At 37.5% G+C, this 15,807-nt stretch overlaps 1 protein-coding gene across 1 annotated transcript in view; it reads right to left on the bottom strand.

Annotated features, from left to right (window-relative positions):
* ANGPT1 (angiopoietin 1) overlaps positions 1-15,807 on the bottom strand; it is a 292,884-nt gene that overhangs the window by 100,025 nt on the left and 177,052 nt on the right. The window contains exon 3 of the mRNA XM_065903221.1: positions 8,640-8,761. Coding sequence (XP_065759293.1) covers positions 8,640-8,761 — 122 coding nt within the window. The remainder of the gene's footprint in view (positions 1-8,639; positions 8,762-15,807) is intronic.

Genomic DNA, 15,807 nt, shown 5'->3' on the forward strand with positions numbered 1-15,807 from the left:
GTTAAGAACAATGAAAATGTTTACAATAATTAATGTAAACTATGTGATCTGTGTTTTCCATTAAAATATTTTTAAGTTGTGTGTGTGTGTTTGTGTGCACATAGACAAATGACATTTGCTGGGATATTTGCCAGTTCACTTGCCAGTTCATTAGTCAACATTCAAAAAGCATTTAAAACTACATATACTATATGTAGAGAACTGTGTTTGGGAGCATGAGCACAGAAATAAATAAAGCACAGTTTCTATGTTCCAGAAGGTCACAGTCCAGTGGTTCAGAGATAGATACACACACACACACACACCCCAATGTGATGGGATAAGTGAAGTAACAGGAGGAAAAATCAAGGTAGATTGTAATCCCATAAGTTGTAATAAGCAAATATATTTGGCAGAATCAGAAAAAAAGTTTCTTGGAAGGGGTAATATCTACATTGAGTTTTGGAAGGACAGAAGTATGTGAGTTCTATAGGGCATCCCAGACAAAAGAAAGTGAAAGTCACTCAGTCGAGTCCAACTCTTTGCGACCCCATGCACTATACAGTCTATGGAATTCTCCAGGCCAGAATACTGGAGTGGGTAGCCTTTCCCTTCTCCAGGGAATCTTCCCAACCCAGGGATCGAACACAGTTCTCCCACACTGTAGGCAGATTCTTTACCAGATGAGCCTCCAGGGAAGCCCAACAAGGCAAGCATTAATCATGTCTGAACAAACATCAAGTCTTCAATGTGATACTAATAACTAGTGTGATTAAACACTTACTCTGTGTTCCAAGCACTGTATTCAGTGTTTTATAAGCAATAACTCAATTAATCCTCATATCAACTCCATGCACTATTATCATCACCCCTGTGTTACAGATGAGAACAACCAAAGCACAGAAGGTTCATACAACTTGCTCAAAATCACACAAATTATAAGTGGCCGAGTAGGTTACAGCAGAATCAAGGCCAACCCAGGCAGTCTGACCTCAGAGCTCCTGCTCTTAGTTATTAGACCACACTTCTAATACATAAGAAGACTTCTGAAGTAAGGCTATAAAATTAGGATATTAATGATCATGGACCATGTTTCATACTAAAGTACTTGAGAAGTACTTGAGAACTTTCCTCAGTCCATTATAGAGAATCAGATTAGGGTTGGGCATATGCTATCTAGAGATTTAAAGGTTGAGCTGAACTAGTACATGTGGAGATCTAAAGAAAAAAAATGGGAAAAATAATGTGACTTGAATTTTAGAAAGAAGACTTTGGCAGACTTTTGGATGACAGGTTTGAAGAGTTTAAGGCATTAAGCCATGCAAAGACGTCATTGCAATGGCTGAGACAAAAATTAATGGGATTTTGGCCTAAAAAACAGAGTGAGAGTAAATAGAAAGAAGAAGGCCAATTGGAAAAATATTTAGGAGATGGAATTGACAGTATCAACAGTGACTGATGAGTTGTGATTTTACTTCTGTATTTTATAAAGTACTTATCAGATGGAGAATAACTTTAATTAGAAATACTGATTTAACTTTTCATTTATTTAGACATTAAGTATTAAAAATCAATACTTCACTATTCAATTACAGTAATCTGTTAGAAAGTTATAATTTAGTATCATGAAATTAGGCAGATTTCAATCACTTAAAATTAACTCAATAACTGTCCATAAGCTCTATCTAGAAGACAGATGAAGCTTGTCAAATTGGTTCAGTGACTTCCCAAGGTAAAATAGTTATATTGTCTACTCTACTATTCCTATTCTTCAGATTTGTATTTTATTATGCTAAGAGGATAACTTGACAACCACATCAATTAATCTTGAGGCTGCATCACATTGGGAACACATTTTTATAATAATTAAAACAGAGAATTATCGTGGACTTGAACCCTACTTTTGCCATATAACAGCTGTTTGGTCATGGGCAAGTTACCTGACCTCTTGGAACTTTCAGTGCAGTTCAGTTCAGTCGCTCAGTCGTGTCCAACTCTTTGCGACCCCAGCAAAGAATTGCAGCGCGCCAGGCCTCCCTGTCCATCACCAACTCCCGGAGTCCACCCAAACCCACGTCCATTGAGTCGGTGATGCCATCCAATCATCTCATCCTCTGTCTTCCCCTTCTCCTTCTGCCCTCAATCTTTCCCAGCATCAAGGTCTTTTCAAATGAGTCAGCTCGTCACATCAGGTGGTCAAAGTATTGGAGTTTCATCTTCAGCATCAGTCCTTCCACTGAACACCAAGGCCTGATCTCCTTTAGGATGGACTGGTTGGATCTCCTTGCAGTCCAAGGGACTCTCAAGAGTCTTCTCTGATACCACAATTCAAAAGCATCAGTTCTTTGGTACTTAGCTTTCATTATAGTCCAACTCACTTAATATAAAATAAAAATGATTATAAACACTTTGGAGGATTAGTTGGAGTATTAGCAGTAGTGTATGTAAAGCACCTAGCTCATAATTTCACCTGCCTGATATTAGTTAGGTAGGCAGTAAATAATTTTTCTGAAACTGTCAGAATGACCACCACTTTTGTAGTTTTACTTTACTCCAAATAGTTTTATTGAAGAGTTCCTTTCATTCTGCATATTTGATACATTTGAACAAGAAAGCTCAAGTATTCCATCTTCATACACATGGAGTACATAGCTGATTTCTTTTTTTGTGTACCCTGATGAGGCAAAAGAATTTCTTCTAAATTTTTTTTTTCTTTTTTCTTGGCTATGTTCCAACCTTGGAAACAACTGGGGCTATGTCAGAGATCAATAAGTGCCTTAAAATCTGGTCAGCTGACCAAATCTTTACACCAAAAGATACAGTTACATATTTGATTCGCTGAAGGAATTTGCATTATGACATCTTTCCCAGTCTAACTCTTTTTATTTTTTTGAGCAGAAGTGGCAGGAAACATACTGGAGGAATCCAATAAAAAAAAAAAAATGTTGACAATTACATCTCTCAGTTTGTCAATACCAACCTTGTGTTTGTGGTAAATATTAATGCTTCCCATTTCTTGAGTTCTTGGTTGTTTAATTTCAATTATATGAGCCAGCTACTGATCTCTTACTTCTAAGTGCTATCAACTTGAGGTAAGGAACAAAACCAAGTATTGAGATTAGGACAGTATCCAATAAAAAAAAAATTCTAAAAATTACAAACTGGAAGCTTCCTGGAGTCACCCCCCACTAGACTGCTAGGTAAGCAAACACTAGAGCAAGTGTTGTTAATCCTACTCCTGCTTTGTGCCTTTCACCATTTAGGGGATAAAGAAGTGAATCTAATGAGGCCAGCATTCTATTTCAGACCCTACAAGTGATGCAGTCAGTTTGTCAGGATGCAGATCAGCAGGACTTTTCAGCATGACTGTGCAGTATAATCCTGTCTATAAAATATTCCTCCATGTTCTGCCAAAGAAGTGGTGGGCTCTCTGAAGGGCTCACTGACTTGGCAGCTGAAGCCCCAACATACTCAAAACTAGCAAGTCACACACCCAGACACAACTTCTGACATTCCTTGGGGAGGAAGCAAAGCTTAATTTAGATAATCCCCTTTGCAAAGTGTATTAGCTGATCCAAACCAGACCTAGCCAACTAATGGCATGTTGTTCTTACATTTCAGAGATGCTTCAATGTAGAAATCGCTTCTTGTTGCATTTGGAGGATTAAGATTCATTTAAGGAATAGGAGGAATGATCAATAAACTATTTTAAAATACATAAACAGCTTTGTGCTTGACCTTGACCTTTGATCCACTTAAATGGTGTTGGAGGGGCACGTTTCTTTGTTGTTCTAGAAAGAGCTTGGCAGAGTTTCTCCAATTCCATTTCACATACAAAAATAAACAATAACAATAAACATAATAGGGAAAGTATGCTGTGTATCACAAATACATACTTCTGGCTTGTATAAAGAAAAACACTTTTTTTCAAAGTGGTTTGTGGAAGAATATACTTGGTTGAAGAATAGATGTCCCACCAACATACCATTGCACACATGGATCCATCAACAGAAGACACAGATAATTATAGAGATATGGAAATGCTAGAAGATTCAGCACTTTGATAGAAAAATACCCTCAGGAGCCACATGGTCAGCAATGCCACACTTAAGGGTCAATGCATGTAAAGTTTTTACAGCATGTGCACAGAAATGAATTTCAAATTAAAACCTAAATCCTTGAAAACATTTTGAAATGCTTGTACTACTAGAAAATGGAACTGCTATAATCTTGAAAAAAGAAGGAAAAAAAAGAGAGAAAGTATGATCTGAGCAGGAGGGAGGGGAAGAGGAGAGGGAGACAAGGAGAGGCGGAAAGAGCCAAGTGCAAGTGACACTTAGGAGAAGCATTTGTTTGTGCAGTTAAGGGTGAGCCCTTTCAGGCTTCCCATTTCTTTAAGGTGTTCTGACAGCTACAGTGTTATATACCAAGAGATAACAGACGTATCAGCAAGTGGAGAACTGAATAATGTAAATTCATGTTGATGACTTTCTTTTTAAACAAAGGAAACATATGTGGTAACACACTTAATGAGAGATGAATCAAAACCACTCTAGGTTACATCTATAAAATGAAATAATACGTAGTTTTTAAGAATTATACTAGAGGGATCTTTACTGATTAAAAATGCTATCTATCTCCAAAGAAGGAAAGCTGCAAAACAATGTGTACAGCATGGCACAACTTTTTGAGAAAATATATTTATGCTTTTTTTACAGCGACATATGAAGCTCTCTCAATGTGATGGGTCATGGTTTTTAATTTCCTTCTGAAATTTCTCATTTTCTACAGTTAATATGTGTTATTTATAGAATTCTAAAAACAACCTAAAATAAGGCAAAATTGTCATTAATTTACTTCATTCAAACACAAATCTTTCACAATAGCATCTTGAAACATGATTATAAATGGGGTGTGCTTTCAGTAACAAATTTAAAGCATGGTGGGACTCTAAATTAAGGGATAGTTGCAGTAAAGTATACCTGTCACATGTAGGTCTCTAGTTACTGCGAATCTGCAGTGAGATTTTGGTACTTTTAAACAGGATTTTCAATTCCAGAACATTTCATCATGCAACTAGTTCAGGGTCAAGTCCTATCAAATTTATTTATAGTTACACAGTTTACCCCATGACACAGTACAAAGATAAATAAATGTAGAACTTAGAACTACAAATCACAGAGCAAGAAGTGACCCCATTCAGACTCTATACCAAAGTCAGGTTTATCTTCTTCATGTAAAAGCTTAATTATAATAATTGCCATTAAAGTCTACACTTAGCATAAAGTTGGGAATTCCTTCTAGGTTGCAGACAGTATTGTGAGAATGTGCCATAGTGGAAAGAACAAGACTAGGAACAAAGAACATGGATTACATTCCCAGTTGTGCCACCAACAAGCTGTGTGACCTTGGATAGATCACTCACTTCCACTGAGTTTGTTTCCTCATCTATAAGGTGAAGAGGAGAACTAGCAGTTCATTGTAGGTGTCTTTTTGGTTTGGAATATGGTAGAAACTCCTGTTCTACCAAGACAATGGTATTGAACTAGTTTGTGGCAACACAAGGATATTTAAATCAAATAATGCATAAGAACTGAAACTTCTTCAAGCTGTCCAAATATCCAGAAGAAAATAGTTAGTATAAAGTAATTTGTTTGACAGAGGTTACCTTTTTGATTGAATTGTCCATCATGAATGTTAGAAATTTCAAAATAATGAGTTTATAAATCATCCTGGTTGCAAGATCTGTAAGACCCACTTCACTTACCTGAGATAATTCATTGTTCATAAAATATATCTATCAGTTCAGTCAATTCAGAAGCTCAGTTGTGTCCGATTCTTTGCGATCTCATGGACAGAAGCATGTTAGGCTTCCCTGTTCATCACCAACTCCCAGAGCCTACTCAAACTCATGTGCATCACATCGGTGATGCCATCCAACCATCTCATCCTCTATTGTCCCCGTCTCCTCCTGCCTTCAATCTTTCCCAGCATCAGGGTCTTTCCCAATGAGTTAGTTCTTGGCATCAGGTGGCCAAAGTATTGGAGCTTCAGCTTCAGCATCAGTTCTTTCAATGAATATTCAGGACTGATTTCCTTTAGGATGGACTGATTGGATCTCCTTGCAGTCTAAGGAAACCTCAAGAGTCTTCTCTAACACCACACTTCAAAAGCATCAATTCTTCTGCACTCAGCTTTCTTTAAATTCCAACTCTCACATGCATGCAAGACCACTGGAAAAATCAGAGCTTTGACTAGATGGACCTCTGTTGGCAAAGTACTGTCTCTGCTTTTTAATATGCTGTCTGCTGCTGCTAAGTCACTTCAGTCGTGTCCCACCCTGTGCGACTCCATAGATGGCAGACCACCAGGCTCCTCTGCTCCTGGGACTCTCCAGGCAAGAACACTGGAGTGGGTTGCCATTTCCTTCTCCAATGCACGAAAGTGAAAATTGAAAGTGAAGTCGCTCAGTTGTGTCCGATTCTTCGTGACCCCCTGGATTGCAGCCCACCAGGCTCCTCCGTCCATTGGATTTTCCATGCAAGAGTACTGGAGTCAGATGCCATTACCTTCTCCAATATGCTGTCTAAGTTGGTCATAAGTTTTCTTACAAGGAGCAAGAGTCTTTTAATTTCATGGCTGCAGTCACCATCTGCAGTGATTTTGGAGCCCCCCAAAATAGTCTCTCACTGTTTCCATTGTTTCCGCATCTATTTGCCATGAAGTGATAGGACCGGATGCCATGATCTTAGTTTTCTGAATGTTGAGTTTTAAGTCAATCTTTTCACTCTCCTCTTTCACTTTCATCAAGAGGTTCTTCAGTTCTTTTTGCTTCTGCCATAAAGGTGGTATCATCTGCATATCTGAAGTTATTGATATTTCTCTGGGAAATCTTGATTCCAGCTTGTGCTTCATCCAGCCTGGCATTTTGCACAATGTACTCTGCATAAAAGTTAAATAAGCAGGGGTAAATATATAGCCTTGACGTACTGCTTTCCCTATTTGGAACTAGTCTGTTTTTCCATGTCCAGTTATAACTGTTGCTTCCTGACTTGTATACAGGTTTCTCAAGAGGCAGGTTAGATGGTCTGGTATTCTCATCTCTTTCAGAATTTTCCACAGTTTATTGTGATCCACACAGTCAAAGGCTTTGACATAGTCAATAAAGCAGAAGTATATATTTTTCTAGAACTCTCTTGCTTTTTCGATGATCCAGCAGATGTTGGCAATTTGATCTCTGGTTGCTCTGCCTTTTCTAAATCCTGCTTGAATACCTGGAAGTTCACCGTTCATGTACTGTTGAAGCCTGGGTTGGAGAATTTTGAGCATTACTTTGCTATCGTGTGAGATAAGTGCAATTTTGCAGTAGGTTGAGCATTCTTTGGCATTGGGATGAAAACTGACCTTTTCCAGTCCTGTGGCCACTGCTGAGTTTTCCAAATTTGCTGGCATATTGAGTGCAGCACTTTCACAACATCATCTTTTGGATTTGAAATAGTGAAATTCACTGGAATTCCATCACCTCCACTAGCTTTGTTCATAGTGATGCTTCCTAAGGCCCACTTGACTTCGCATTCCAGCATGTCTGGCTCTAGGTGAGTGATCACACCATAGATATATCTGGGTCATGAAGATCTTTTTTACATAGATTTTCTGTGTATTCTTGCCACCTCTTCTTAATATCTTCTGCTTCTGTTAGGTCTATACCATTTCTGTCCTTCATTGTGCTCATGTTTGCATGAAACATTCCCTTGGTATCTCTCATTTTTTGGAAGAGATCTCTAGTCTTTCCCATTCTATTGTTTTCCTCTATTTCTTTGCATTGATAACTGAGGAAGCCTTTCTTATGTCTCCTTGCTATTCTTTGGAACTCTGCATTCAAATGGGTATATCTTTCCTTTTCTCCTCTGCCTTTAGCTTCTCTTCTTTTCTAAGCTATTTGTAAAGCCTCCTCAGACAACCATTTTCCCTTTTTGCATTTCTTTTTCTTGGGGATGGTCTTGATCCCTCCTCCTGTACGATGTCACAGACCTCCGTCCAAAGTTCTTCAGGCACTGTATCAGATCTAATCCTTTGAATCAATTTGTCTCTAGAGCTAACCAAAGAAATTTATTATGTTCAGAGTTAATGACTTTAAATGGGGTGTGGGGGGACAGCTCTTGAACCAGCTTGATAGGGAAAATATTTTCTGAAAAGAAAATGTGCTTCTTTCTAGTGCAATAACTCTGAATTCAACCATTTTGTAAGTCTGTAAATGGTTGAGGGCAGAGAAAGTGATAATTTAATTTAGAGTTTCAGAGGCTCTATTTTCTTCACTATCACTATAGATTTTGGTTCTATTGAAACTTAATATTTTGTTACCAAATTTGGTCATAGAATTAATTTATGTGGATATAGTAAGATTTGAACAACAGACTATTAGATAAATTAGTGTTAAAAGTTATAAAAAACAAACATTTCAAGAGTGTAAGCAATAGTATTAATCTTATTGTTGCCATACTTGCTATATTCACCTTAGACTCTTATTTCTTTTTATATTAAAAATTAATTTGCCTCTGTATTTTTCTTTCCAATTACTTCCATCTTTTATTTAAAGAGTTGGCAGAAGGTGGAGGATATAAGTACATATGTACATATTTTTGCAATACAACAACCCTCACCTGTTTTTCTCATGAATCTTTAAGATTTCATTTGTCTGTTGAAGAAGTTGTTTCTCTAGCTTGTATGTTGATAATGAATTCTCCAGCAGTTGTATTTCAAGTCGAGAAGTTTGATTCAGTACCTTAAGATAAAAGATAAAAACATTTAAATCTTCACAAAGAGTCAAAATAATTACTTTTGGTTTTTTATTTAGCTGTGTTTTCTTTTAAAATAATATTTCTCTAGGATAATAAAATGGTCTATATCCTACTAAAAAATGCTTTACATGTCTCAAATTTTATATTTGTTCAAGATTGAACTGTAGTTGAATGAAAAAAGTGAGTTGTTAAATCCATTTTCATATTTAAATTTTCATGTCCTCAATCCCTATATGACTTAGGAACTAATATACCACCACCATAATCCCTAGGATAGCCCACTGTGCTAGCTGCCTTACATGTGTGTGTATATATATCTCCAATATTTATAAGTACAAGATAATTGTTAGTACAAGGTCTTAGATACTGTATATAACTAAGAATAACTAATAGGCATGTAAAACATATCTTCCTCGTCCCATCACCTAGCAAAAACTGATTAGAAATGTACAAAAAACTCATGATACAGTTTAGGCAGATTCATGAGCACAATTTACTGAACACCTATCATGTTAGTTTATGCTAGTCCTTCTAGATATCATCATTTCATAGATATGGGTACCCAGTAAATTAGTAAGAGGAATTATTATTATCAGTTTATAAATGAAGAAACTGAGGTTCAAAGAGAAGCCAGAATCCACACAGAAACCAAGGGAAGAACTGGGTTTCAAACCCAGATACTATGACTAATTCTAATGCTTTACACAGAAAGCCAAGAGGGAGAAACAAACCATCTCGGGTCTGCATCTGAGAAAATGGAGTAATCAGGAACCCAGACTGGACTGAAGACAGACTGTTAGTTATTTTTCAACTGTATACACGGGGTTCTCCAGAAACTCTAAATGTTCACCTCATCCTGAATCACAAAGACACATGCTGCTAGCAGGCTTTAATATAACATGACTCTGAGCCACGAATGCAAACCTACCCATCCTCTGGGCAAACAACATACATTCCTGTTCTAGAAGATGTCTTCAAGCTGTGTCAATGCCCTGGTTCTGTCCCTTTTCCCTCCTTCTTTAACAGAGGTAAAAAGGACAAGGAGGAAAGTACAATTAGTTTTAAAACTCCTGATGTTGTTTGAGAACTTTTATAACCACTGTACCTTTTTTAGAACACTTGCTGAAAAGGACCTGGGAAAACTTCTGGAGGGCCAATATCAATCTAAAGGGTCCTCCTCTAAAAATGACACCAGTAGAACTTTCCTCTTTTTCTGTAGCAGGTCTAAACCTGTAATTATATAAGACTCACACAGAAAAGGCCTTTTCAGAATATCCTGACATGATCAGGGCTGGGGCTTGGGCTAATGGAGAGATTGTAGGTGAAGAGGATGTACTGGCAGGGAAGCAGAATAGGGACTAGGGTGAAATGAGAGAGGCAACTGCCTCAGTGTAAGATTTAAGGATGAGCCAAAAACTCAGTAATCAAGTAATATTTGAATGCAACACTGTGAAAGATAAAAATTAATGCAAAAAAATATCCACATGGAACAGAATATCATTTTAAACTAAAGATAGGATATGCCCCTACAAATGTATGATTCAGTCTTGCATAACTTGATCTCATTGCTTTCACCCCAGTCCCAGCCCTGCTGAAGGGGTTAGAGAACACTAAGATGGGGCATTTGAGCTTTAAAAAAGTTTTAAGTGATTATAATTCATTTATATAATTATCATATTGATTACAGATCTGAAAGCTAGTCTAAAAGTTACTACTACTGATTGAAATTCATATTTGTGTTTAAAGAAGTATTTCCCATCCTAAATTGTTTCATCTGAGGGAAAACAGGAGCAAGAGAACCTATGCTTGGAAGACAGAGCTAAAAGCAGCCCAGAGGAAAAAACTGTAGAGAATATAAAGATTAGGGACACACAAGATATGGTTTTCAACTATTAAACATATCTTTGGATGAGTTTTCTGTTTGTTTATTAATAAGAATAATTGAGGAAATATTTAACTAGGGGATGAAACAGCTATATTTTTTGGTGAGATTTAGAAGTGCTTGGCATATAGAAGACCCTCAATATTTATTGAATGAATGCATTCATTGTCTCATTGAATCAAGCATATCATATGCCCTTAAAATCTATTTTCTCCTTTATTCTCTGTAGTCTCTGACCATACTTCCTGATATTCTCAAATACCAAAATTTTCATTTTACAGAGGACAGAAATTGGTCTTCATGTCTAAGAAGAACATGAAAAAACATGGAGGACAAAATGGAACCATCAAAGATTGAAAATTAAGTTGCCTATCTAAGTCTGGATACACTATAGCCCCTAATTTTTCTCTACCTTGTCCTACCTCCAGGCCCTGTGCTACACAGTAACCAGAGTGCTCTTCTAAAAAACATCAATCAGAGGTCATGTCCTCTGTTAAATATGCTATGACTTCCCTTTAAAATTAGAACAAATTCCAAAGTTCTCAGCCTAACTTTCCAGGTCCTACGTGATCAGAACCCTGACTATTTCTCAAATCTCACTTCCTTTCCAGTCTCTCCCCTGCCACTATGCCCCAAACACACTGGCCTTCTTACTGCTAGCCCAACATGCCAAATTAATCTCCACCTCAGGGTCTTTGCAGTTTCCCCTGCCTGGAACGTCCATCCATTCCCAGATGCATGGATGATTTATTCTTATAATTCAAGTCTTGTCTAAGGAGGCCCACCCCGGCCAGTCTTTGTAAAGGAGCTCCCCCCTCATCTTCCATCAGGTGGCCCTGTTTCACTTTTTAAATGAAATCATCCTGTCAGTTCACTCATATACTATCATTCTGCTCCGTGAAGATGTCAGCTGCACAAAGGGAGGACTAGCTCACCTGAGGCCCTTGAAACTTCCAGAGCCCAGCATGAGGCCTAGAATCCTGGACATTCAGAGCTACTTGTTAGATGCTAACCAAAGGATAGTGAGTCAGTTTTCAAGTTGGGTAATGCTCAGAGACAGAGTAACAGACCAGGTGAGCATCAAGCTTGACTTCCGTGGCAACAGTCCCAATCTAAAGCAGTGTCTGAATGTGGGAGAAACAGGGGGGCAAATCTCAAATGTCCAGGCTAATCGTTAGGTCATATCAAGCCAATTTTGAATACAAAAGGCAATCACTTTTCTTTTCTCTCCATCACTTTAATTCAAGAGCTGCTGTACTTCAACTCTCTCCCTTGATGTATTAAAATAAGCCTGAAGTTCAAAAGCAGGCAACTGAAGAGAATTGTACAGGAAACTATGATAAATTGACCACTTTCTTTCCATGTGTCTATGGAACTTGCTGCTTAGAAATAATCTAAGTGTTCCATTAAAATGACAAAAGACATTTCCTTCTTTAGCCTAAACATATTCCAAAAGCACATATCAGAAAGAAAGAAAGAAAGAAGGGGGGGAAAGGGTAACAAAAGGAAAGGAGAGGAGAGAAAAGGAAAGGAAAGGGGAAAGTGAAGAGTATGTAACACAAGCCCCCAAGAAACACTTTCAAAGCATAAATTTTTTACAATGTACCATAGAGTAAGGAAGATATGGACTTCCCAGGTGGCTCAGTGGTAAAGATCCACCTGCAGTGAAGAAGAAATGAGTTCAATTCTTGGGTCGGGAAGATCCCCTGGAGAAGGAAATGGTAACCCACTCCAGTATTTCTGCCTGGTAAATCCCATGAACAGAGACGCCTGGTGGGCTACAGTCCATGTGGTCACAAAGAGTTGGATATGACTTAGTGACTAAAACAACAAGAAAAAATGATCTAAGACTTGAAACTGAGAATTTATGGACTATAAAATTTCAGTTCTTTCTTTAAAAAATAAGCAAAATTTAAAAAATAAAAAGTACTATTTTCTTAAAGAAAGTGAGCTGGATAATTTCATCCAGCTTCCCTTTAATATTTAAGTGGCTTTAACCTTTCTTAAAAGGAAAATATTCCACAAAAGAAAATTCCTTTGACTGGCATATTAACTTTAAAATCTGTCTTGCTGTAGGTTTCTGTTTACTTTAACTATGTTTTTCAAATAAAAAAAAAATAGAACACAAGGTATGATGCCTCAGCAATTAGACTTTTACAGAAGAATGAAGGCTAATGTAAGCACATGAAAGGAGAGTTAGAAGTTAGTTAGATGATCACCATTTTACAAAACCAAGGAAATAATTTATTTGGTCAGTGATGGGCAATGTGACAATGTATCAGTCTACATTTGTTAATTTCCAAGGGGAAAATGGACAATTAGAATGGAGAGCTATAGGGTCTTTTACCCTAACCAAATTAAAATTAGTGCTACCTAGAGGGTGGCAAGCTGGCATTTATGTCTCCTGATGAGATGAAATAAGAAGTGACTAGTAATTCTACAAAGCATACCCACCACCATGTCCAACTTAACCCAATTAAGCCTGTAGACTTAACTTTCAGTTAAAAAAAAATACAGGGGATAGAAAAGTAAATTAAAAACACATCATAAAGAAATATTCAGGCAAATAAAGAATATGAGACACTATACAGAACAACTGAGCAAGTCTCTTTAAAATCTCAAGAAAAGCAAAAAGTTAAACAGAAAGACAAATAGTGTATGTTATCACTTATATGAAGAATCTAAAAAAACAAACTAGTGAATATAACTAAAAAGAAACAGACTCACAGCTATAGAGAACAATTTAGTGGTTACCAGTGGGGAGAAGGAAGTGAGGAAGGGTCAAGATAGAGGCAGGGGACTATGGGGTACAAACTATTATGTATAAAATAAATGGATCTTCCCTGGTGGTTCAGCAGTAAAGAGTGCCTGCAATGCAGGAGATGCAGGTTCAATCCCTGGGTCGGGAAGATCCCCTGCAGAAGAGCAGGACAACCCACTCCAGTATTCTTAGTGGAGAATCCCATGGATAGAGTCTGGTGGACTACAGTCCATAGGGTCACAAAGAGTCACACAATGACTGAAGCGACTGAGTGTGTATGCACACATAAAATAAATGTTACAATGATATATTGTATAACACAGGGAATATAGTTGATAATTTATAACTTCAAATGAAGTATAATCTTTAAAAATTTTGAATCACTATGCTGTACATCTGAAACTTATATACTACTGTAAATCAACTATACTTCAATGTAAAAAAAATGTAACATTGCTCCAAATTAAAAGGGGCTATTAAGTCTTAAAAAATAAAATGCCAGTAAAATTTCTGTTAAAAAGTTGAGGAAATCTGTGAAATTAGATAATCTTAGAGAATTATTATTAATAATATATCAATAATCTCAGATATGTAGATGACACCACCCCTATGGCAGAAATCAAAGAGGAACTAAAGAGACTCTTGATGAGGGTGAAAAAGGAAAGTGAAAAAGCTGGCTTAAAACTAAACATTCAAAAAATTAAGATCACGGCGTCTGGTCCCATCATTTCATGGCAAACAGATGAGGAAACAATGGAAACAGAGACAGACTTGATTTTCTTGGGCTCCAAAATCACTGAGGATGTGACTACAGCCATAAAATTAAAGCTAGTTTGCTCCTTGGATGAAAAGCTAGACCAACCTAGATGGCACATTAAAGAGCAGAGACATTACTTTGCCAATAAAGATCTTTATAGTCAAAGCAATGATTTTTTCAGTAGTCATGTATGGATATGCAAGTTGGAAAAGAAAGAAGGTTGAGTAGTGAAGAATTGATGCTTTTGAACTGTGGTGTTGGAGAAGCCCCTTGAGAGTCCCTTGGACTGCAAGGAGATCAAACCAGTCAATCCTAAAGAAAATCAACGCTGGATATGCATTTGAGGACTGATGGTAGAGCTGAAGCTCCACTACTTTGGCCACCTGATACAAAGAACTGATACATTGGAAAAGACCCTGATGCTGTGAAAGATAGAAGGCAGGAGGAGAAGGGGACAACAGAGGACAAGATGTTTGAATGGCATCACCGACTCAATGGACATGAGTTTGAGCAAGTTCTGGGAGTTGGTGATGGACAACAAAACCTGGCGTGCTGCAGTTCATGGGGTCACAGAGTCAGACACAACTGAGCGACTGAATAACAACAACGTGACTATTATTAGTGAATTTAATCATTCAACATGAATTTAATGACAGCCTGTTGTATAAGTACTATTTCAAATCCTAAGGATATAGTAGTGACCAAGACAGACAAAATCTGTGCTCTATGAGTTGGAATTTGGTGCAGGAGTTAATCAGTTATTGCTGTAGAAAGCCAGATAATAAATATCTTGGTCTTAGCAGTTCCTGGTGCAACTACTCAATTCTACTCTCTTATTGAGGAAGAGAAGCTATGACAAACCTAGAAAGCATATTCAAAAGCAGAGACATTACTTTGCCAACAAAGGTCTGTCTAGTCTAAGCTATGGTTTTCCAATAGTCATGTATGGATGTGAGAGTTGAACTATAAAGAAAGCTGTGGATGTGACAGTCGAACTATAAAGAAAGCTGAGCACTGAAGAATTGATGCTTTTGAACTGTGGTGTTGAAGACTCTTGAGAGTCCCTTGGACTGCAAGGAGATCCAACCAGTCCATCCTAAAAGAAATCGGTCCTGAATATTCATTGGAAGGACTGATGCTGAAGCTGAAGCTCCAATAGTTTAGCCACCTGATGCAAAAAGCTAACTCATTAGAAAAGACCCTGATGCTGGGAAAGATTGAAGGCAGGAGGAGAAGGGGACGACAGAGGATGAGATGGTTGGATGGCATCACTGACTCAATGGTCATGAGTTTGACCAAGCTCTGGGAGATGGTGATGAACAGGGAAGTCTGGTGTGCTGCAGTCCATGGGGTCACAGAATAGGACACGACTGAATGACTGGACAACAACACTGAGAAACCACCCATATGCAACATATAAAACTTTATTTTACAAAAATAAAATGCCATTGAAAAATGACATTTCAAATTTGACTGAGCCCTCTTCTAATGGGTTATCAAACCCTTTCCCAGACCTTGTGAGAAAATTATTTATCAGGGTATTTTCCTTGGATGACTCATTAGCAAATTTATTTTACTGCCATTTCAATTCAGTAAAAAAGTTAAATATTTACTCAGCTATCCTCTCATC

The sequence above is a fragment of the Muntiacus reevesi genome, chromosome 12, assembly GCF_963930625.1.
Source record: "Muntiacus reevesi chromosome 12, mMunRee1.1, whole genome shotgun sequence".
Lineage (NCBI taxonomy): Eukaryota > Metazoa > Chordata > Mammalia > Artiodactyla > Cervidae > Muntiacus > Muntiacus reevesi.